Consider the following 22,212-nt stretch of genomic DNA (forward strand, 5'->3'; position numbering starts at 1 on the left):
AAGACATGTACTACCTTATATTATACCCTGATATTAGCATGTTTTACCACACAATTGGAGGTCTTGTATTTATTTCTATGTAGCTACATAGTGGGCCCCAAGAATGATTTTCTCTGGTGGGCCCAAGGTGCTCCTATCCGCGCTGCTTCTCAGGAATCTGAAGGCAAACGATAGAGTAACACTGACTACATTACCTGGAAGTGGCAGAAAAAGGAAACCAAGTTTGAACTTATGCTTTCAACAACATCTCTGGAAACATTCAATGCCTTTGCTATGTTTTTGTATTCTTGCTTGTGCAATGCAATGAGCTCTTAACTTTTTGGACCACCAAGAATATAAGTTAACTCTAGGTGATTGCTAGCAAGGCTAAGATTCCTAAGGAACACTTCCAAAAGCTGGTGAGTCGGTGACCAGCTAGAAATCATGTTTGGAATATACTGATAGGGAATTTAGATTGTGAGCCCCAACGGGGACAGTGATGATAATGTGTGCAAACTGTAAAGCGCTGCGGAATATGTTAGCGCTATATAAAAAGATTATTATTATTATTATTATTATTATTATTATTACTACTACTACTACTACTACTAGGTACTAAACTGCTTGTCATGAAGGGGTTAAATAATTGGAAGACTGCAGTGGTCATTAAAAATAGCATGTTAAATTTTGCGAAATCACTTATATTATTAAGTGTATTTAAGTAGTATTATTTACAAAACAACAAAAGTTACATATCCAAAAGATAAGGGATAGCCTGCTAATCGCTAGAGGTACAACAGCAGGGACCAGATGTGATCCCAAATTTGATCTCTGGAACCCTGAGCACTGAGGACTTCTGCTCTGTCTTGAATAGAACAGAGGTGCACATGATCAATCTGCTCCATTACATGGACTATGGGACTGCCAGAGAAAACCCAAGTATAGAAATAACTATGCAATTCTATGGGGGGGGGGGGGGAACATATAAAAATCATAATACATGCAAGATAAATTGCCATGTTGCAGATTTTAAAGACACAGTAATCATAGGAAATTTTTTTGGCGCAACAAAATATCGGATTACTCACCGGTAATGCTCTTTTATAGAGCCCACGACAGCACCCACTGAGAGAGGGGATCCGCCCCTAGGAACAGGAAACCTACAGAGAGATAAAAGGGGCGGCCCCCCCTCGCTCCTCAGTTGTTTTACAGAGAAAAAGGAGGAACCGCCGCCAGGTTTTTTAGTTTACCAGGTTTAGGCATATATACATATTTACAACTTCATATCATATTACTCTATCATATACATCTCCCTATTAAGACACCACGTGCAACTAAATAAAGAAAAGGGAGGGAATCGAATGGGTGCTGTCGTGGGCTCTATAAAAGAGCATTACCGGTGAGTAATCCGATATTTTCTATTCGCCACGACAGCACCCACTGAGAGATTTTCAGAGACTATATAGTGGGTGGGTTAACTGAATCAAGAACCGAAACCCCAAAGGTTAGGTCAGAAGCAGCAGATAGATCTAATCTATAGTGTCTATAGAAGGTGTTTGGTGAAGACCAGGTTGCAGCCTTACATATAAGGTCTATCGGCACATTCGCCCTCTCTGCCCAGGAGGTCGACACGGCTCTTGTGGAGTGTGCTCCCACATGCATTGGAGGATCTCTTCCTCCAGCTTTATACGCCAGGATTATGGCATCTCTAATCCAGCGTGATAGCGTGTTCTTTGTAACTCTGGAACCCTTGGTTTTCCCCTGGAAAGAGACAAAGAGAGCCCTACTCTTCCTCCAGTCCCTAGTCCTTTCTAAGTAGGCTAGAATAGTTCTCTTAACATCTAGGGTATGAAGCCTGGCTTCTTCTGGAGTCGAGTGGTCTTCATAGAAGGTAGGTAACAAGATCTCCTGGGATCTGTGAAAACTAGTGGCTACCTTAGGGAGATAACAAGGGTCCGTCTTTAAAATTATTCTATCAGATGTCACGGATAGATAAGGAGGGTCAATAGACAAGGCATGGAGATCACTCACTCTTCTAGCGGATACTAACGCTACTAACAGTATTGTTTTTAGCGAGATGTTCTTTAATGAGGCCTCATGTAGCGGCTCAAACGGGCTTTGTGTCAAGGCATCTAGGACCAGAGATAGATCCCACTGAGGCACCTGTGGTATATGAATAGGTTTTGAACGTTCACATGCTGATATAAAACGAGAAACCCATCTATCTCCCGCCACATCATAACTAAAGAGGGCTCCTAGAGCTGAAACCTGGACTCTTAGAGTATTTACAGACAGTCCCAATTCAAGTCCTTTTTGTAAGAACTCCAATATTGCAAATATAGGAACTTCAGCGGAAAGTTGTGCAGTATGAAATTGAAGGAATTTTTTCCAAACTCTGACATAGATTTGGGTAGTGGAAGGCTTTCTACTCTTCATAAGAGTATCTATAAGCCCACTGGAAAAACCCCTTAGAGTTAGTAAGTGCCTCTCAAATTCCATACCGTCAGATTCATGCCTTTTACCCGAGGATGGAAAAACGGTCCCTGAGACAACAGGTCCTTGGTCTGAGGCAGGATCCAAGGGTCTGTAGTCGACATCGCCCTGAGCCAGGAGAACCATGGCCTTTTGGGCCAGAATGGGGCTACCAACAGAACTCTTGCCCCCTCCTCCCTTATTTTTCTTATTACTATAGGTAATAGATTCCATGGAGGGAATGCGTAGGCCAGGTCGAATGTCCATGGCACCTGAAGGGCATCGAATATGTCGGGGTTGTCCAGTCTGCAAAGGGAAGCAAATGTTTTGACCTGACGGTTGGACCTTGTTGCGAATAGGTCTATTTGTGGCACGCCCCATCGGTCTGTTATCAGCCGGAAAACCTCTCTGCTGAGCATCCATTCCCCTTGATGAAGGGTATGGCGACTGAGGAAATCGGCACGAAAGTTGTCTATACCTCTGATGTGCACCGCTGACAAGGACAACAGATGACTTTCGGCTAACATCATGATGTCCGAAGAGACTTTCATAAGATTTTCTGACCGTGTACCTCCTTGATGATTTAAATAGGCTACTGCCGAGGTGTTGTCTGAGAGGACCCTTGTGTGAGAGCCTCGTAGCTGGGGAAGAAAGTGGAGTAGGGAATAATATATAGCCCTTAATTCTTTTACATTAGAGGAATTAGCTAATTCTGACCTGGACCAAAGGCCCTGAACTACCTGATCATCAAAATGTGCTCCCCAGCCCTCCGGACTAGCATCTGCTGTCACTATGGAAGAAGGGGTAATGACCCATGGTACCCCCTCTGATAGATTTCCCCAATCTAACCACCATGTAAGGGAGTGTACTACCTCTGTCGTTAAGAAAATTGTTCGATCTAAATGTACCCTATTTTTTGTGTCCTCCTGTAATACCAATTTTTGCAGCTGCCTGGTATGGAATTGAGCCCATTTAACCGCAGGGATACATGATGATAGTGAACCTAACAATGACATGGCATTTCTCAGTGACATATAACGATTTTTGATAGCTAAATCTACCTTACTAATGATCGAATGCTTTTTATCATCAGGCAACCAACATTTTTGGTCTACTGAATCCAAGAGGAGACCTAAAAATTTCTGACAAGTGACGGGTTGGAGTCTGGATTTTTCCCAGTTAATAATCCAACCCAGCCTTTGTAAAGAGGATACCACCTCCTCCAACCTTTGCTCACACTGTAAGAAATTTTTCCCCACAATTAGTAGGTCGTCCAGATATGGGATGACCAATGTGTCTTTTAATCGTAGGAAGGACATTACTTCCAAAAGTAACTTAGTAAAGACTCTAGGAGCCATAGACAGACCAAAGGGCATTGCTCTATATTGAAAATGACGAACTTGACCGTCTATAACTACTGCTACCCGAAGAAACTGCTGGTGCGACTGGTGTATAGGAAGATGATAATAGGCATCTTTGAGATCAAGTACTACCATGTAACAGTTAGGGAACAAATTTTTAATGGCTGATCGAATGGATTCCATCTTAAATGTTGTGGGTTTTATGAACATATTTAGTTTTCTTAAATTGAAAATAGTTCTATAGGATCCGTCGGGTTTTGTAATCAGAAACAAGGGGGAGTAGAACCCCTGCCCCGATTGAGATGATGGAACCTCTATTAAGACCCGTTTTGCAAGAAGGGACTTAACTTCTACTTCCAATGCTTCTTGTTGTAGTTTGGAGTTTAGGGAGGTGAGCCGAAAGGAATCCGGAGGTTTTCGGATGAAGTCTAGGGTGAGGCCTGAGGATATTAATTTTATGGCCCATGGGTTAACAGTTATTTCTCTCCACTGATTGATAAATCCCAGTAGTCTACCGCCCACTGGTGGAATAGGGTTCCCGGGATTTTTCGGCCGGTTTGAAGGGACGTTTGTTAAATAAATTGCCTTTCTGCCTGAAGTCTTTGTTCCTCCATTGCTCTTTAAAGCTTCCCTTTCTGCCAAATGCTGGCCTCCTAAATGCCCTTCTGTAAGCAGGAACAAAGGGATTAGGAAAACCTTTTTTACGCTCACCCGCCTTAGTGAGTATCTCATCCAGAATAGTTCCAAAGAGGTACTCACCCTGACAGGGTATGGCACACAACTTGGCTCTGGACTGGGCATCCCCCTTCCAGTTCTTTAACCATAAGGCTCGGCGGGCAGTATTTGCGAGGCTGGCTGTCCTGGCCGCCAGGCGGAGAGAATCCACGGAGGCATCGGATATAAATGCCGCAGCGCTCTTAATTAAGGGGATGGCTGCCCTCAATTTCTCTCTAGATATACCACTCTTGATATTCTGGTCCAGCTGGTCTAACCAAACCAGCATAGATCTACTGGTACATGTGGTGGATATTGCCGGCCTAAATGCAGTGACACAGGCCTCCCATGATTTTTTCAATAGTGCATCCGATTTCCTATCCATGGGATCAGATAAGGAGCCTGAATCTTCCACTGGTAGGGAAGAACGGCGGGAAGTGGATGCGACAGCCGCATCGACCTTTGGAACTTTAGTCCAGGTGTTTAAATCTTCGTCCTCAAAGGGGTAACGTCTCTTACAGGATACTGGTGTAAACCCCTTCTGCCCCTTGCTCCACTCTTTTTTAATGAGGTCTTTTATAGTCTGGTTTACTGGGAATACGTGGCCCTTTCGCTGAGATAGACCTGCGAACATAACCTCCTGGGCCGTTTGGGGTTCTTTAACCTCCGACACCCCCATCGTTTTCCTCACTGATTTAACTAGACTATTTACTCCCTCAGTCGGGAAACAGACATATTCCTCTTCATCTGAGGAACCAGACAAGTGGGAGACGTCTGAATCAATTTCCCCACTTTCCGCCGACGTGTCAGCATTAGGTGAGGATTTTCTCCTACTTCTTTTCTCAACACTGCCTGAGGGACCACCACTCAACGATTGGAGTTCCTCCCGAATCATGAGCCGTATTTCGTCCATTTTAACGGACTCCTCCTGCCGCAGGGTATTATCTATGCATGCCTGACATAACGTTTTTGAATAAGAGTCAGGCAGGGGCTCAATACATATAGCACACTGCTTGTGCTTGGTCTTCTCCTTGCTTTTTGCCTATAGGGACATGAGCAGAGGAGACCAATGTAAGCTCTGAAGGAGCTGAATACCCAAACATTCTGAAGCATACTATACCGATTGTTGGGTGGATCGTCCGGTCTGGGATGTGGAACGGGATGATCTCCTTCCTGATTTTTCAGTGGAATCACTCTTCCTGGAGTGTCCACTATTCTTTTTTGCAGCATTACCACTTTGCTTTTGTGGCTCTTCTACAGGGTGCTCACTGACTTCCTCGTGGGACGACATAATGCGCACTGTTTTTCCCTTCCTATCGGACCTTTATAGTGCGCCTATCAATCCAGCCCCCCAGCAGCTGCAACCCATTTTTTTTTTTTTTTTTTTCATTACCTGCCTCAGGACACCTGCGAACACCGCCAGGAGGAATCCAAGATGGCGGTTACCCCGGAAATGCAATGCCGACCTCCTGGGGTCGGCCATACTACATCCGGGATTCCGGACGCACTGCGCATGCGCCGGCGTCTGCCGCATTTTTCCGGCATTACAACCCCACACATCGTACCTGAGGGACCGGGGGGAGCCACCGCTGTTCCGTGCCACACCTTCCAGACCGGGATTGACCAGGTAACCATACCGCCATGGTCGTCCTTCCACAACGATGTCCCAGCAGGGAGATCGTTGGACTTTGCAGGCCCCACTATTTGGCCGCTGCAGACGAGGAGGGAACCAGCAGGAATCCTCGACTCTGCTTCCACTCGCTCTGGAGCCCCTGCCGCTCAGCAGAGACGTACAGGCGGCGTCCAGGCGAGTTTTTTTTTTTTTTTTTTTTTTTCCAGACACCGCTGTTCAGTGTCTACAGAGATCTTCTCTGTGGGCTTCCTTCTAGGAACAGGAAACCAACTGAGGAGCGAGGGGGGGCCGCCCCTTTTATCTCTCTGTAGGTTTCCTGTTCCTAGGGGCGGATCCCCTCTCTCAGTGGGTGCTGTCGTGGCGAATAGAAAAATAAGCATAGTCAAAAATTCATTGTAGGACCTTAACCTAACAGTATTTTATGTGAGCTCAATTTGTCTCTTGAATACTTTTCTACAAGGTCAAATTCTAGAAACTTCAAGAACAACATCCTGCAAGCTTAATCAATGTGCTCACACTTCAAAAGATATTGGCCACCAGCTGTGCTCTTCATTTCTGCTCAACCATATAAAACCGTATATACCATATCTGCTCAAACATTCTAATGTATAGATGACTTCTCAAATATGCATGTAGTATTAAATCCTGTCAATTTTCACTCTTTATTTTATTCCTTCCCTTCTTCCAAAAGTGTCATATGTTTGTTTGTTCTTTCGTGGGACAACAAATAGTTTTGAATCACACCACTAATCATCACCGAATATAAAAAGGAAACTGGATTAAAAAAAAACAAACAAAAAAAAACAAAAAATAAAAAACACACTTACAGTGAAATGGCAACAGAAAAAGCAATTTTTTTAATCCCTTTTATTTTTCAGTGGGGGAAAGTTTATTTTTATGGTGTTCATAGAGCAGTAAAAATTAACTGCCAAAAGAATATTTTTCGGGTCAGGACAAATACAGCGATACCAAACAAGTTGATTTATATGTTTGTCATTTTTTTGAAATCTGTAACTTTTTTTTTGTTGATTCAGGACTGTTTGCATCATTTTTATTGATACAGTTTTGGGGTACATGCAATGTTTTAATCACTTTCAATAGCACTTTTGTTGAACGTGAATCGTCTAAAAGACAGGAATTGTGAAGGTTGGAATATTTTTTAGCTTTATGGAGCTTAGCGTAAAGGGTTAAAGAGATGAAAAACTGGTCAGTCCTGACAGATAAAGTTTTGTTTTAGGTGCCATCTACTTGTTAACATCTTAAGTCAATCACCCAGGATGCAAGTTGGTATAAGTTACCCTCAACAAATTGTGAAAAAAGTGCATAACGTGAGAGCTCTCCAGCTAGCAATAAAGTCATGTGATTACCGACTGGCTGCAGTGGTCACATGCTAATTACTTGTTATAGCAGGAGAAGCAATGGAGCATCAGCTCTAACTCTCCAGAGGAATGAACAGGTAAGAATCAGCCGATTTAATGAGCACTTTATTTTTTTCCTAGACAATAATTACTTGCGTGTGTGTATACTAAAGTTTCTACTTACCTTTGGCTTCCAATATAAAACTTGAAAAAAAAGTGAAGGTCAACAAAGGAAGAAGTAGAAGATGGATTGGGCATAGCTACGCCGCTGTGTTCATACAAAGCAGTTTTTACATGGAACTTACAATAGTAGCAAGGTGACATTGTCTGGCAACATAGTTGACTGGAGAAACACAAAGACCTTATGAGCGGTAAGCCATATGCTCCAAATGATACATACAGGATTTACTGAACTATAGGAGACCTAAGAGTGCATGAGATATGCTCACATCCTTGGAATGTCCTTCACCTAAAATATAAGGATATTAAACACCATACTTTTAAGCAAACTTGGAGCATCTTCAAAATAAAAATCTACTTAGGAGAAATAAAATCTGAAACTTATGCTCCATTTTATGACTTCTTGGCAGCAAATTTAATGTACATGAGCTATATGTAAGGGAATGCACAGTGCAGGTCTATAGATCTACTGAGGAATTTAGGTATTCTTTTCACTTAGACACATGTAGGAAGAGAAAAGATAACAAGGATAAATAGCTGGGAAAATACACCTCTGGGAGAAGGGACACCAAATGCATGACTTTTGGATATGGGACGGACCCTCGCACCACCGTAAAACAACCATAACTACAGTAAACCTAGACACTGGAATAAATACACAAAAAAACATTAATTTTGGCTGTCAAAATGGCCACAGCTTTATTTAAAATCACAGGACTAAAACAATCACAGTAGGAGTCAGGTGAAGTGCTAGTACATTGGGACCCACAACTACTGTGATATCCCCAGCTGTCTGACATAAAGCACCAGGACAGACAGACATAAAGGGGCGGCATGCACTGGCTTGCCATTCAAGCAGAGCCAGTAAACCATCAGGGCACCAATGACCCTATTAGGCTATGTACCTTAATAGATACCCCGCTCCGCCCAAAGCACGGATCCCTGTTGTATGTGCGGTGATTTCGCATGTGTTGATTGAACACATGTGGAATCACCGCATCATATTCATAGACTGGGTTATTTATCTTGCGGAGACAGAGCGTCTCCGCAAGATAAATAGACATGCTGCGGTCTATAAAGACGTGCCGCATGACCGATTACGCAGGGTCGCCGGATGCGGCCCTGCACGCATAGTGGAGAGGGGATTTGAAAAAATCCCCTCCACTTTGTTGTAACATCTGGACGTTGCAGATTGGATGCTGCGGCTGTACACAGCGTCCAATCCGCAGCAAATCATGAAGGCTTCCTGAACGTGGAAACATAGCCTTATCCTCACTCCTTTGCTTAACCACCGTTCCCACCCCTGATTGACGTTACCATTACAGTGTCCTTGAGGCTGGCCACCAAAGCCGAGCCTGTTCACCACCATGAAGTTTTACATCCCCTATTAGTTAAAATGTGTCCACCTTAACTTGTCTGCAACTTCCACCTGACTGCTAAACTACAAAGCAGTGACGGGTTATAAATTCCAAGTCACAATTGACACTTTTAGCCTTTTTTTATAATTTTTTTCATAAATCACTCTTGTAAACTTATAAAGTAGAAGTCCCTAAAAAAGCATTAAGGGGACTAAACTTAGCAAAACTCTGACTTTCAAAGACTCATCCTACAGTGCTCAGGAGAGGAAAAAACCCCATGTGGAGGAAACCTCTAGGGAACCATGGCTGAAGGATTGCCTTTCCCTTGGCAGTAAATTAGAATACTTTATAACATCAGCTTGAAAAAGGATTTTAAAATTTGAAATGTTGGCTTACTGAAATGTATGTTCAGTAAATGCACTCAATACTTGGTCGGGGCTCTTTTTGCATCAATTACTGCATCAATGTGGTGTGGCATGGAGGCGATCAGCCTGTGGCACTGTTGAGGTGTTATGGAAGCCCAGGTTGCTTTGATAGCATCCTTCAGCTCATCTGCACTGTTGGGTCTGGTGTCTCATCTTACTCTTGACAGTACTCCATAGCTTATGGGGTTAAGGTCAGATGAGTTTGCTGGCCAATCACGCGTAGTGATACTGTTGTTTTTAAACCAGGTATTGGTACTTTTGGCAGTGAGGACAGGTACCAAGTCCTGCTGGAGAATTAAATTTCTATCTCTAAAAAGCTTTGTCGGCAGAGGGAAGCATGAAGACGTCTAGAATTTTCTGGTAGACGGCTGTGCAGACTTTGGTTTTGATAAAACACAGTGGACCAACACCGGCATATGACATGGCTCCCCAAACCATCACACTAGACCTCGAGCAGCTTGGATTGTGTGCTTCTCCACTCTTCCTCCAGACTGTGGAACCTTGATTTCCCAATGAAATGCAAAATTTACTTTCTTGTGGAGTGAGTGAATGACTGCCTTCCTTCTGGACATCTGTCAAGTCAGCAGTCTTCCCCGTGATTGTGGAGCCTACTGAAACAGACTAAGGTACCTTTTTAAAGCCTTAGGAAGCCTTTGCAGGTGTTTTTTGTTAATTATTCTAATTTACTGAGATGAATTTTGGGTTTTCATTGGCTGTAAGCCATAGTCATCAACATTACCAGAAATAAACACTTTAAATACATCACTCTGTTTGTATGTATAATATGAGTTTCACTTTTTTGTATTGAAAAACTGAAATAAATTATCTTTTTTGATGACATTCTAAAAATCCAACCTTTTTTTAATGTTTAGATATTAGGATAAAGCTCCATGATGAAACCAAACAGTGAATATTATGCATTTGTTTGTCTGAAAAGGTGTCCAACTCTCAATTGTTTTATTTGCTAATTTTTTCTATCCTTGTTAAGAAACATGGTGACATTTGACGAGGGGAAATATCCAATATTGCAACTTTGTTCTGGTAAATGAGACTAAGCTTTAAAGCCCAACGACCTACGGACAAGAGTGATACAGATTCTGCAAAATAAAACTTTCTGAAGGTTGTGTTAGTTTTTCCACATACACGTTCTATATATGGTTTTCACATATAGTACTCATTTTACACAATTAGAATCTATGGTGCTCTTCTCATGTCCAAAACATAAATCAATAGATCACAGACACGTCCGTTTTTGAGCCGAGCCACAGTTTTCCCACACAAGTAAGGGCTCGTTTAGACGTCTATACCAATCGCTATGATCTCAGACCACAACACACGGACTGTCTGCAGCTCTCCCGACCCGAGTGTGACAGCTTCATATATTTCACAGGTCGGTAGCCCTACCGCCAGCCCACCCATTGCGGGTCAATATCAGAAAGAAATCTACAGACGCCTGAATGAGCTTTAAATAGGTTGTGAAAATCCCAGACTGCAACCGGATGCCATCTGTGCACTTTCCATTTTTAACATTGTAATGGGTAGGAGAAACTTTATAATCACCGATAGTAAAAATGGACACACACCAACCAAACATTGATGAAAATCTGATCCAGTACTCATGAAAACTGGTCCTTTGTGTTTCTTTTTCCATATATATGGAAGAGTGGCTGTCTGAATGAGGACTTAGTCCTTAAATGTCATTTCAGTGTGAAATTTGCAAATATATTGTCACTTCTGTTTAATCTCACATAGTGAATGACTAATTGGAAGTCACTAGTCTTCTCCTGGACAGCTTATGTATGGTGCACATTTAGGACATAGGAGCATAATGAAAACTTTTATGTTATAAAGGAGAGAGCTACAGACCACTGTGTATATCCAGAATTCAAGGGGAACACTTGAGATATAAGAAGGCGTAAAAGGAAACATCCCAAACAGATCTAGAACTGTATCCCTGCACTAAAAAGATAGTTAGTGCCAGGCGCTCTCTCCACTAACAAAGCCAACACTGTATCACCGGCGGAGGGTAATGGCCAAGCCAGCTTCTTATGCATTTCCTGCAATTTACTGTGTGTTTTCCCACAAGGATCTTATTCAGAAATCAGTTTAACTGTTTAAAAGCATTAACAGACAAGAACTGACTCTAATCAGACTGTAGATTAATAGCCATGTGCAAAAGTCATCTAAGCTGTATTAGCACCAAGTCCAATTTCCTGCGCCGACCTGTATTTACACGCAGGAGCCCTAGTGTTTCCGCTACTCAGAGAGGCCTGTCGTGTTCATCGGCCATTAGTACATACAGTCTAGAAGTATGAGCGACTTCCTGAAGATCACAGCAGCCGATTGTGCTCATCAAGATCCCCGTGGTGAACGCAACTACACGATGGATAAATACATCCTCTACAGCCAGCTCTCTATATTAAAATAGACGATACATTTACCCAGAGTGTAAACCAACACCAAGTGGGAAAGAAGGGCGGCCAAGAAAAGGCAACCTAATGTTGGCATCACATGAGCGTAGACAACAATTGTCTGACAGCATCAGCATTTTAGAACACAGTTTACAAGACCTAATAGTTTCTTCAGTTACAAACTTCAATGTATCTGTAAAGAAAACTGATGCTTTACGGATGTTCCGTATGGCATCTTTTTTTTTTTTGCACACACAGATTTAGATATGCGAGTCTCATTTGACATGCGGCAGAAATTAGTGCATGCTGCAATTTATTTTTTATTATCAGGCAGATTCGTCCGGTGGAAAAAAAAAAATGCTCATCTGCACAGCTTTGTAGAATAATATTGATCTGAGTCCAAAAGAAATTGTTTTTCTCAGTACTTGGAATGAAAATGTGAACATAGATTTACTATTAGGCCGGGGTCACACTTGAGAGTGTGATGTGAGAAACTCGCGCGAGTCTCTGGCACCAATATCCGGCACTCGGGACCGGAGTGTGCCGCTGCGTGTATTTCTATGCAGCCGCAAACTCCGGTCCCGAGTGTCGGAGGCAGTGCCGGATATTGATGCATGAGTTTCTCGCATCACACTCGCAAGTGTGACCCCGGCCTTACTTTACCACTGACATGGACATTACATAGAGAAAACCGAACACTAAATCAGTCACAAAATAGGTGTCTAAGGCTACTTTCACACTAGCGTCGGGAACAACCCGTCGCTGTGCGTCGGGCCGCCGTTCCCGAGACTAGCGTGGTCTCCGCCGCACAACGGGGGCAGCGGATGCATTTTTCCCACGCATCCGCTGCCCCATTGTGATGTGCGGGGAAGTGCGGGGAGGTGGGGGCGGAGTTCCGGCCGCGCATGCGCGGTTGGAAAAAGCGGACCGTCAGGAGCAAAAAACGTTACATGTAACGTTTTTTTCTCCCGACGGTCTGCTACCACACGCCCAAGCGTCGCAAAACGGACGCGACGTTTTGCAATGCGTCGCAAATGCGTCGCTAATGATAGTCTATGACGAAAAAACGTATCCAGCAAGAACTTTTGCTGGATGCGTATTTTCGGCAAAACGACGCATTTGCGACGTATTGCAGTTAACGCTAGTGTGAAACTAGCCTTATCAATGACTTTTCCTGGAACAAAACCTGGAAGGATTTCAAGCTTTTTATAATTTTTTTTACTAGATTTTTTGGTAATAGTTTTGTGTAGTGTTATTTTGGTAAAGGACTTCAAAAATGCCTGAAAAAAAAATTGCATATTTAGAGAATACTACATTAAAGAAAAAAAAAACAAAAACATTGCAATATGAACTTTATAAGGTAACATTTATCCGCACAAGATGAAAAAACCCCTCTCAACAATACTGCAGTAACACCATACACAAAAAAAAATAGATGTCAAAAACGCTGTGTGTAGTTCTAGCCTGAGGCGAAGGTCTCACGACAGTATGAAAATATGGGCCTGAGTCTTATCCAGAAAAGCGGTCGGACTTTTTCCTCACTTATCATCCGTGTGCTGTCTGTATACAGTTATTTTACCCAGCAGCTATCAATCATTTACAGGACCATTTTGGCTATGTGCCCATGATCTGGAAGTAGCAGTGCTTTGGATGCAGCGTATGTTTGCAGTATTTAAGGCGCTGCCGTCTACTGAATGCAGGTAAGTTCGCATGTGCTCACTGAACGGTGAGGATTTATCACATTCAATACATTTCTATTTATGTCATTTCTGTTGCGGAGACTAGTGTCTCTGCAATAGAAATCGGCATGCTGCGGTCTGGAGAGACGAGCCGCATGTCCATCTCTGCGGATGATCCGCAGGCACACAGTGGCATAGTGGACATAGGATTCCTAGAAATCCCATCCACTATGCGATAACATCTGGATGCTGTGGGTTTGATGCTTCATAAATACACAGCATCAAACCCGCAGCAGTTCCTGATCGTGGGAATATACCCTTACAGTTTCCTGTGTTACAGAATTGTAATGTATCCATCAAAATTGGATGCTTTACTGTGGCTTCGTATGGCATCCGATTTTTCTCACACCCATTTATTCTCCAAGTGAAATCTCAGTATGCTATGATTTTTTTCACAGATTCTGTCAGTGAAAAAAAAAAAGTCATCTGCACCAAGCCACTGAATACCATCGGATTTATATGATGGGGTGAGTGAGCCCCAATACTGTGGCCATTGTAGTAAATTTTGGCTTTATCCCAAACTGTAGCAATGAAGCGGCCAAGTTCTCAGTATTATTAAATACATGTACAGATGTTACAGGGCTGAAGCACAATATACGGTAATCATTATGGGATCACAGTGATCCAGAGGACTGCAGGTACATCTACGTTGCTATTTCACTCCAGGGGTGCACAAAAGTCAGATAAAGTCAAGTTCTGCTATCTGGAATTTGTTCCTGATTTTAGCAGTCCCTGACTTATAGAACAAAGACCCATCCTGACTAATACAATAAGACATCTATGAGTGTATATATATTCACCCCATCACTTCGGGCAGATTATCTACACAAGTCTTTAAGCAGAATATTAGCAGAAGGGGTGATGCAGAAAGTTCACAAGGGTGGGTCTACACATATTTACCATGTAGAGGATACAGCGTTAATATTATTTATACAGTCACACACATAATGCTTTATATACAGAGCTGGCATGCAACCTGGATGGAAACTCGAAATGTGACATCAATAGCATTAAATGGGCTGATGGAGGGGAGCAGAATGTGTGTACGTGCAGGGGAATGTGTTAAATAAACAGCACAGTGTCTGGGGCTATTAGGCTATGAATGCTCAATGAATCACTGTCTAACACCTTACATAGAAACCCAACAAGTCTCCTATAGCACTGCTGTACCTAAGCAATAAGCCTCCTATAGTACTGCTGTACCTAAGCAATGTCTCCTATAGTACAGCTGTACCTAAGCAATAAGTCTCCTGTAGTACAGCTGTACCTAAGCAATACGTCTCCTATAGCACTGCTGTACCTAAGCAATAAGTCTCCTGTAGTACAGCTGTACCTAAGCAATAAGTCTCCTATAGCACTGCTGTACCTAAGCAATGTCTCATACTGTACAGCTGTACCTAAGCAATAAGTCTCCTATAGCACTGCTGTACCTAAGCAATAAGTCTCCTGTAGTACAGCTGTACCTAAGCAATAAGTCTCCTATAGCACTGCTGTACCTAAGCAATAAGTCTCCTATAGCACTGCTGTACCTAAGCAATGTCTCATACTGTACAGCTGTACCTAAGCAATAAGTCTCCTATAGTACAGCTGTACCTAAGCAATAAGTCTCCTATAGCACTGCTGTACCTAAGCAATGTCTCATACTGTACAGCTGTACCTAAGCAATAAGTCTCCTATAGCACTGCTGTGCCTAACCAATTAGTCTCCTATAGTACACCTGTACCTAAGCAATGTTTCCTATAGCATTGCTGTACCTAAGCAATAAGTCTCCTGTACCATTGCACCTAAGTAATGAGTCTCTTGTACTACTGTACCTAAGTAATGGAGTAACTATACAACTGCATCCAAGCAATTCACAAGCAGTTATTATGGTGCACATTTAGTCCATGTCACAAGTTAATGTTTAACCCTGTCCTCTCCTGGAAGCGATGGTTCTGTCCTCTGCCCTGGATCCGGGCTGTGCAGGCAGCACCACGATGTTTCTAGCACACTAGGCTGGGCACACTAGGCTGGGCACACTAGGCTGGGCACATTAGGCTGGGCACACTAGGCTGGGCACAGGACTTACCGGTAGGAATGGCCGGCTGCTCTGCTTCAGGGTCGGTGGCTCTTGTAAGCTGAGATAACACAATTAGGTAACTGCATACTAATAATACCAAGAGATGGAGCCGAGAATAGCCCCGAGGCATGTCTCCTCCTGTGGAGTAGCAGCAGCTGAGAGAATGACTGAAGTGTGCAGTGTAATGAGGGAACCAAGCAGCTGGAGAGGGAGTTGGCTCCACCTATTGCAATCTACGGGACCTGGCCTGGGAAAGAAGGGGGTGCTAAGTCATCAGCATAGACCACCGTGCAATTAAATACCAGGGAGCCTGGGAGATTGTGTGCAATACCCTGAAAAGACAAGCAGCATCCGACTGGTGGGATGGGAGGATTCCCAGGGCTGTCGCAGATCTTGTTCGCTTTTATTTGCCAAGTTCTGCTGTAATGATAGAGCTTAGCAGCAGAGAGAAGGAAACTATGAAAACATGATATCAGTATAGAGACGGAAAAGAAGATAAGGATTCATAGCTGTATGTCTCTAGTGGTAATGCGGCATATTCTTTTTTTGAACAATAAGCTGTTTGCACTAATGAATGAAAAACATGTAAGTACAGGCGATATAAGGCCACGTTCACACATTCAGTATTTGGTCAGTAGTTTACCTCAGTATGTGTAAGCCAAAACCAGGAGTGGGTGATAAATACAGAAGTGGTGACGTGTTTCTATTATACTTTTCCCCTGATTGTTCTACTTTTTGTGCAAAAATAAGCTGCAACTTTTCTTCTGCGTATTTGCTCTTGGAAAATTCACTGCGTTTTTGGGACACTGCGGCTTACGCCGCTGTCCCCTGACTGCTGCGCCTCCCCCTGTGTTAGAATAGCAGTTCTCCCATTTAGTGAGACCAGACTGAATATGGGGTTAACTCCCCGCGGAGGGGGCGGGGCTTATCCCCTGCCTTTGGCGCCGGGAAGCGCTGAAGCCACATCCGGATCCCTGGACCCACATCCGGATCCCTGGACCCGGACCTGTTTGGGCTGCCGGATCATGGTCCCGCTGGAGCATTCAGTGAGGGATAGGATCGGCAGGGAAGGCAGCGCTTGGTTAGCAGCTTTGCTGACCAGGAGCGACTCCTTCCCTGCCATAGTGCAGGCGGTGCCGCCGGAGGGTTGGCGTTCTCACAGAGCCACCCGGCCTCCGGCACGGCTGAGCCCGCCATTATATTCAAAAAAGAGCGAGCGCAATTCGCGTGCGCGCGCTTCTTCTACCTTGGGCGCTAGGCGCGATAGTGCAGTGGGAGGAAGTGGATTACCTCAGGTGGGAGAGGTGCAGGAGTCGGCGCCGCGTAACTCAATCGTTATACCTCCTTCTGCCCCGGGTGCACTAGGAGGGAGTACAGGCCCGCAAGTGCCAGCATTGTTAGCCGGAGCTGTGCACTTACTTGGAGACAGCATGGGGGGAGCTCAGGGAACGTCTGCTTCGTCACAGGACTCAGGCGCTGCAGGAAAGGAGACTGAGGTTCTGCAGGGAGGCATCCCTCCACTATCAAGGAACGCAGGGAAAGCGACTGCTAATACTGACAGGAGCAGGGATACGGCAGCACTAGCGCAGCAGAATACGGGATCACCTCACATAATATTAGCGCCCGGACAGTGCAGCGCATATTCCCAGTCTAGTATAGGGGGCGAGTCGCAGTTTCCATCCTACCCACTCATCTTTAGTACTCTGTATTCGCAAATACCGGGCGGGCAAATAACTCCCTCTCAGGCGGCGGTAGTCGAACATCAGAACGCCCCAGCGCCACTATCGCTGTTGGCAACCGGTGTTCATTCCCCAATTCAGGGTGCAGGCACCCCGGCTCTGGATAACAGAGTGCGGGTATCCGCTCCGTGCGCAGATCATCGTCGGCATCATCGTCATCACCCAGAGAGCACCGCAGAAGCAGACATAGGAAGTGCGGTCGTTCTGATAGCAAGCGGCGTTCGTATCGATCCAGGTCCAGCCGGCGCAGTAGGCGGTCTAGAGCTTCGCGTTGGCGCTCGCCTTCTTCATCCGGTAGTTCTTCAGGCAGGTCGCACAGTCAGGAGTCTTCTCGTCATAGGTCCATACATCGCACGGAGCGTCAATGCTCGATGACTCCCGGGGCAAGGGACACGAGCCGTCCGGATGCTGGTGCACCAATTGGTGAGTACCCCTTTGTTGGGGCATGGGGGGGGGGAGAGAACCAACACCAACCTCTCAGACACAGTAGCCAATGCGGCCACAGGGAACAGGATTTATGTTAACCCAAAATTGCTACAACCAACAGGATTGTGCAGGCAGCCCCTCCCTCCTCGCCCGGACGTTTATAAGGATGGCCTGTTTTGTGGTGTCCCTCCGTTAGGGGCTCACTTGGACAGCGCCATCAAGGAACAAATTTGGGCCAATGAGTTCGTCGATATATGGTCCCTGGTTTCCATGGACCAACACTCAATTGATAGAGAGAGACGATTGGGTGATAAAACGTATGAACGAAAGCCAAAAGTTGCAAAAACCATTAATAACTGGTTGCAAGCTTTTGCGGTCTTAGGCTGCGTTATGGGGGAGAAGCACCCGGAGAGGTGCTCTGAGCTATTTATATACTTAGATAGCATCTACAATTCCTATAAGGCCCACGGGGGATCAGCATGGTGGAAATATGATGAAGATTTCCGCTGTCGCTTGTCTGTCAATCCCCAATTAGGCTGGTGGTATGATCCTAGTGGCTGAGGATCACAAAACGGACTAGCTAAGTTTATGAACATAGACACGAGCTCTAGGGAGGTGGAAACTGGACTGACTGCAAAACCTGATCCTAACCAACACACTAAAGGTAGCCGGTGAACGTGCCTAAAATCCTGGACATCTCGACGCAGCCTGAGAAACTATCTACTCCTGGAGGGAAAGTAAGACCTCACTTGCCTCAAGAGAAATCACCCCAAAGATATAGGAAGCCCCCAACAAATAATAACGGTGAGGTAAGGGGAAAACACAAACGTAGAAATGAAAACAGATTCAGCAAATGAGGCCCGCTAATACTAGATAGCAGAAGACAGATAGGGAACTGTGCAGTCAGTAAAAAACCCTATGCAAAATATCCACGCTGAGAATACAAGAACCCCCACACCAACTAACGGTGTGAGGGGAGAAACTCAGCCCCCTAGAGCTACCAGCAAGCAAGGAAATCACATATTAGCAAGCTGGGCAAGAAACAAAAAATAAACCAAGAAACATGACCACTGATGGTCAAAAAATGAACCAAGCAAAACTTAGCTTCTCTTGAAGAGACTGATAACGAAGGACTGCAGGAAAGCTCCAAAATAGCACTGAAGACATTGACAGCAGGCAACAACTGAGAGTCCAGGTGAACTAAATAGGAAACCAGCTAACAGATAACGAGACAGCTGATCAGCCTCAGACCTGCAGAATGACACAAAGAACCACCAGAGGGAGCCCAAAGACAGCACTCACACAGTACCAGTTGTGACCACAAGAGGGAGCCCAAAAACAGAGTTCACAACAGGCTGGGGTGTGAAAGCCACGGATTCGTGGCTCCGCCTGATGATGGCTCAAAAAACGATCCAATCCTTTCATGGGCCCGCTGCCGGGTCCAATAGCAGCACAGCAGCAGCATCCATTCGTAGACCAGGTTTGTGCTGGTTATTTAATGAAGGACACTGTAAGTTCTACGGGCTCTGCAAATATAGGCACGAGTGTTCAGCATGTGGAGGATCCCACCCCATGGCGAAATGCACACGGCCGCCCCAAAAAGCTAATCCCGGAAAAAATCTCCCTACAGGTGAGGTTACCGACGCCAGTGAGCGTAGAAAGAATGGGGCCGTGGCTGGACAAATACCCCAATAAATCGGCAGCGGCGCAACTGCGGTGCGGTTTCTCCTATGGTTTTTTCATCCCGTTTAATTGGTCCCTTGAGTCACAGTCAGCCCCAAATTTACAATCAGCTAGGGAATTACCCAACGTGTTAGCGGAGAAGTTGGGCAAGGAAATCGGGTTGGGTCGCTTCCGCGGCCCTTTCAAGACCCCCCCTTTCCCTAACTTATGTGTTTCACCCCTGGGTGTAGTTCCCAAAAAGGAGGTAGGCAAGTACCGGTTGATTCACCACCTGTCCTACCCCAAGGGGATGTCGGTTAACGACGGTATACCCAGTGAGGACACAGCCGTTACTTATATATCCTTTGACAAAGCGGTGGATTTAGTCAGAAATGCCAGCCCGGGGGCCCTTATGGCCAAGTCGGACGTAGAATCCGCTTTCCGTCTACTCCCGGTTCACCCGGATTGTTACCACTTACTGGGAGCTAAATTTGAGGATGTATACTATTACGACACATGCCTCCCCATGGGGTGCTCAATTTCCTGTTTTTATTTTGAGTTATTTAGCACGTTTTTAGAATGGGTTGCTCGCAGGATCACCCGGCTAACCGCCATTACTCATTACCTCGATGACTTTTTGATAGTTGGTCCAGCTGATTCAGACGTTTGTTCCACTGCTCTGGCCCAATTCAAAGATGCCATGACATATTTTGGGGTCCCACTTTCCCCCGAGAAGACGATAGGGCCAGTATCAGTGATCACATTCCTTGGTATTGAAATCGACACGGTCGCCATGGAATTTAGGTTGCCGAAAGACAAAATTGACAAACTGCTGGATCTCATTAACGGATGCATTTCGGTTGGCAAAGTCACATTGACGCAAATGCAGTCGCTTCTTGGCTCATTAAATTTTGCCTGCAGGATCATGCCAGCGGGCAGGATATTTTTTCGCAGATTGACGATTGCCACGAGAGGAGTGAAACAACGTCATCACAGAATCAGGATTACAGCACAGTTACGTTCTGATTTAAACACATGGAAGCTGTTCCTCAGCAACTATAATGGTAGGACTTGCTTTCAGGAGGCAGAGTGCTCAAACGATGACTTGGGTTTGTTTTTTGCGGCGTCAGGCCACACGGGTTTCAGTGTTTGTTTCGGTAGTCAAATATGTTCTGAAAAATGGCCTGCTTTCTGGACTATCAGGAAGTGGAATGGGGACCCAACCTTGATTGACCTTTTCCCTGTTGCAGTGGCCATGGAAATCTGGGGCCCACTGTTGGCCAACAAGCGAATCCGTTTACGACTTGAAACTGTTGGCGGGGCGCATGACATAAACTACCTAGCATCTCCTTCACCGCTGGTTTTAGACCTGATTAGGTTCATAGTATTGAAATGTTTGATGTTTAATGTTTGGTTCAAAGCTAATGCATTACCCGTTAACAACAAGTCTGTTTCAGATTTATTAACTGGGATTTATTCACAGGAGTTACTGGGATTGCGACTTCAGGAGCGTTTGGAGGAGGTGGATTGCCCACATTCGATCTGGGATGTCCTGGGGACCTGATGCCGTTAATACACTCGTCGATTGCTCCGTCGACCTGGAGAGCCTATGGTAAGGCGTGGGAGGAGTGGTGTCTTTTAGCAGACGCAAACCGATAGGGTCTTCGGATGATGCTCGTATGCAGGTGACGATGGCATTTCTATCCAAAATGCATGCCAAGGGAGTATCGGGCGCGGTGGCGTGCAACCGTGTGTCTGCGTTAGCTTTCCATTTTAAACTGCGCGGTTGGTCAGATTCCACGAAACATTTTCTAGTCAATCAGCTACTGAAAGGTTGGCGCCGTGTGGTGTCATGATCTCAATGGCAAGAGAACATAGCATCAGCATATATATGAACTAGCTCTTGGAAGATGGGAACTGAGCTGACCATGAACTAAACCTAACGCACAACTAGCAGTGGCCGGGTAGCATGCCCACGTTGATTCTAGATGCCCAGCACCAGCCGGAGGACTAAATAAAGCTAGCAGAGGAAAACATTAGTCCTAGCTCACCTCTAGAGAAATACCCCGAAAGGAGACAGAGGCCCCCCACATGTATTGGCGGTGAGTTAAGAAGAAATAACAAACGTAGTATGAAAATAGGTTTAGCAAATTTGAGGTCCACTTACTACATAGCAGAAGACAGAAAGGACACTTTCATGGTCAGCTGAAAACCCTATCAAAATACCATCCAGAAATTACTTTAAAACTCTGGCATTAACTCATAACACCAGAGTGGCAATTCCTGTTCACAAGAGCTTTCCAGACACAGTAACGAAACTACAGCTGTGAACTGGAACAAAAATGCAAAAACAAACATGGACAAGAGTCCAACTTATCTAGTAGTTGTCTAGGAGCAGGAACAAGCACAGAGAGGCTTCTGATAACATTGTTGACCGGCAAGCAACTAACAAAGCAGCAAGGTTATATAGCGACTCCCACATCTTGATGGGAACAGGTGAACAGAGAAGATGAAGACACCAGTTCAATTCCACCAGTAGCCACCGGGGGAGCCCAGAATCCAAATTCACAACAGTACCCCCCCCTCAAGGAGGGGGCACCGAACCCTCACCAGAACCACCAGGGCGATCAGGATGGGCCCTATGAAAGGCACGAACCAGATCAGAGGCATGAACATCAGATGCATTCACCCAAGAA

At 44.9% G+C, this 22,212-nt stretch overlaps 1 protein-coding gene across 2 annotated transcripts in view; it reads right to left on the reverse strand.

Moving 5' to 3' along the window:
• Positions 1-15,956, reverse strand: part of PLOD2 (procollagen-lysine,2-oxoglutarate 5-dioxygenase 2) — a 229,774-nt gene extending 213,818 nt beyond the window's left edge. The window contains exon 1 of one of the 2 annotated variants that reach the window (XM_077290813.1): positions 15,699-15,956. In XM_077290813.1, coding sequence (XP_077146928.1) covers positions 15,699-15,819 — 121 coding nt within the window. In that variant the 5' untranslated portion in view covers positions 15,820-15,956. The remainder of the gene's footprint in view (positions 1-15,698) is intronic. The other variant, XM_077290812.1, reaches the window with a different exon arrangement.
• Positions 15,957-22,212: the final 6,256 nt, after the last annotated feature.

This window comes from Ranitomeya variabilis, chromosome 2 (assembly GCF_051348905.1).
Source record: "Ranitomeya variabilis isolate aRanVar5 chromosome 2, aRanVar5.hap1, whole genome shotgun sequence".
Classification (NCBI taxonomy): Eukaryota; Metazoa; Chordata; class Amphibia; order Anura; family Dendrobatidae; genus Ranitomeya; species Ranitomeya variabilis.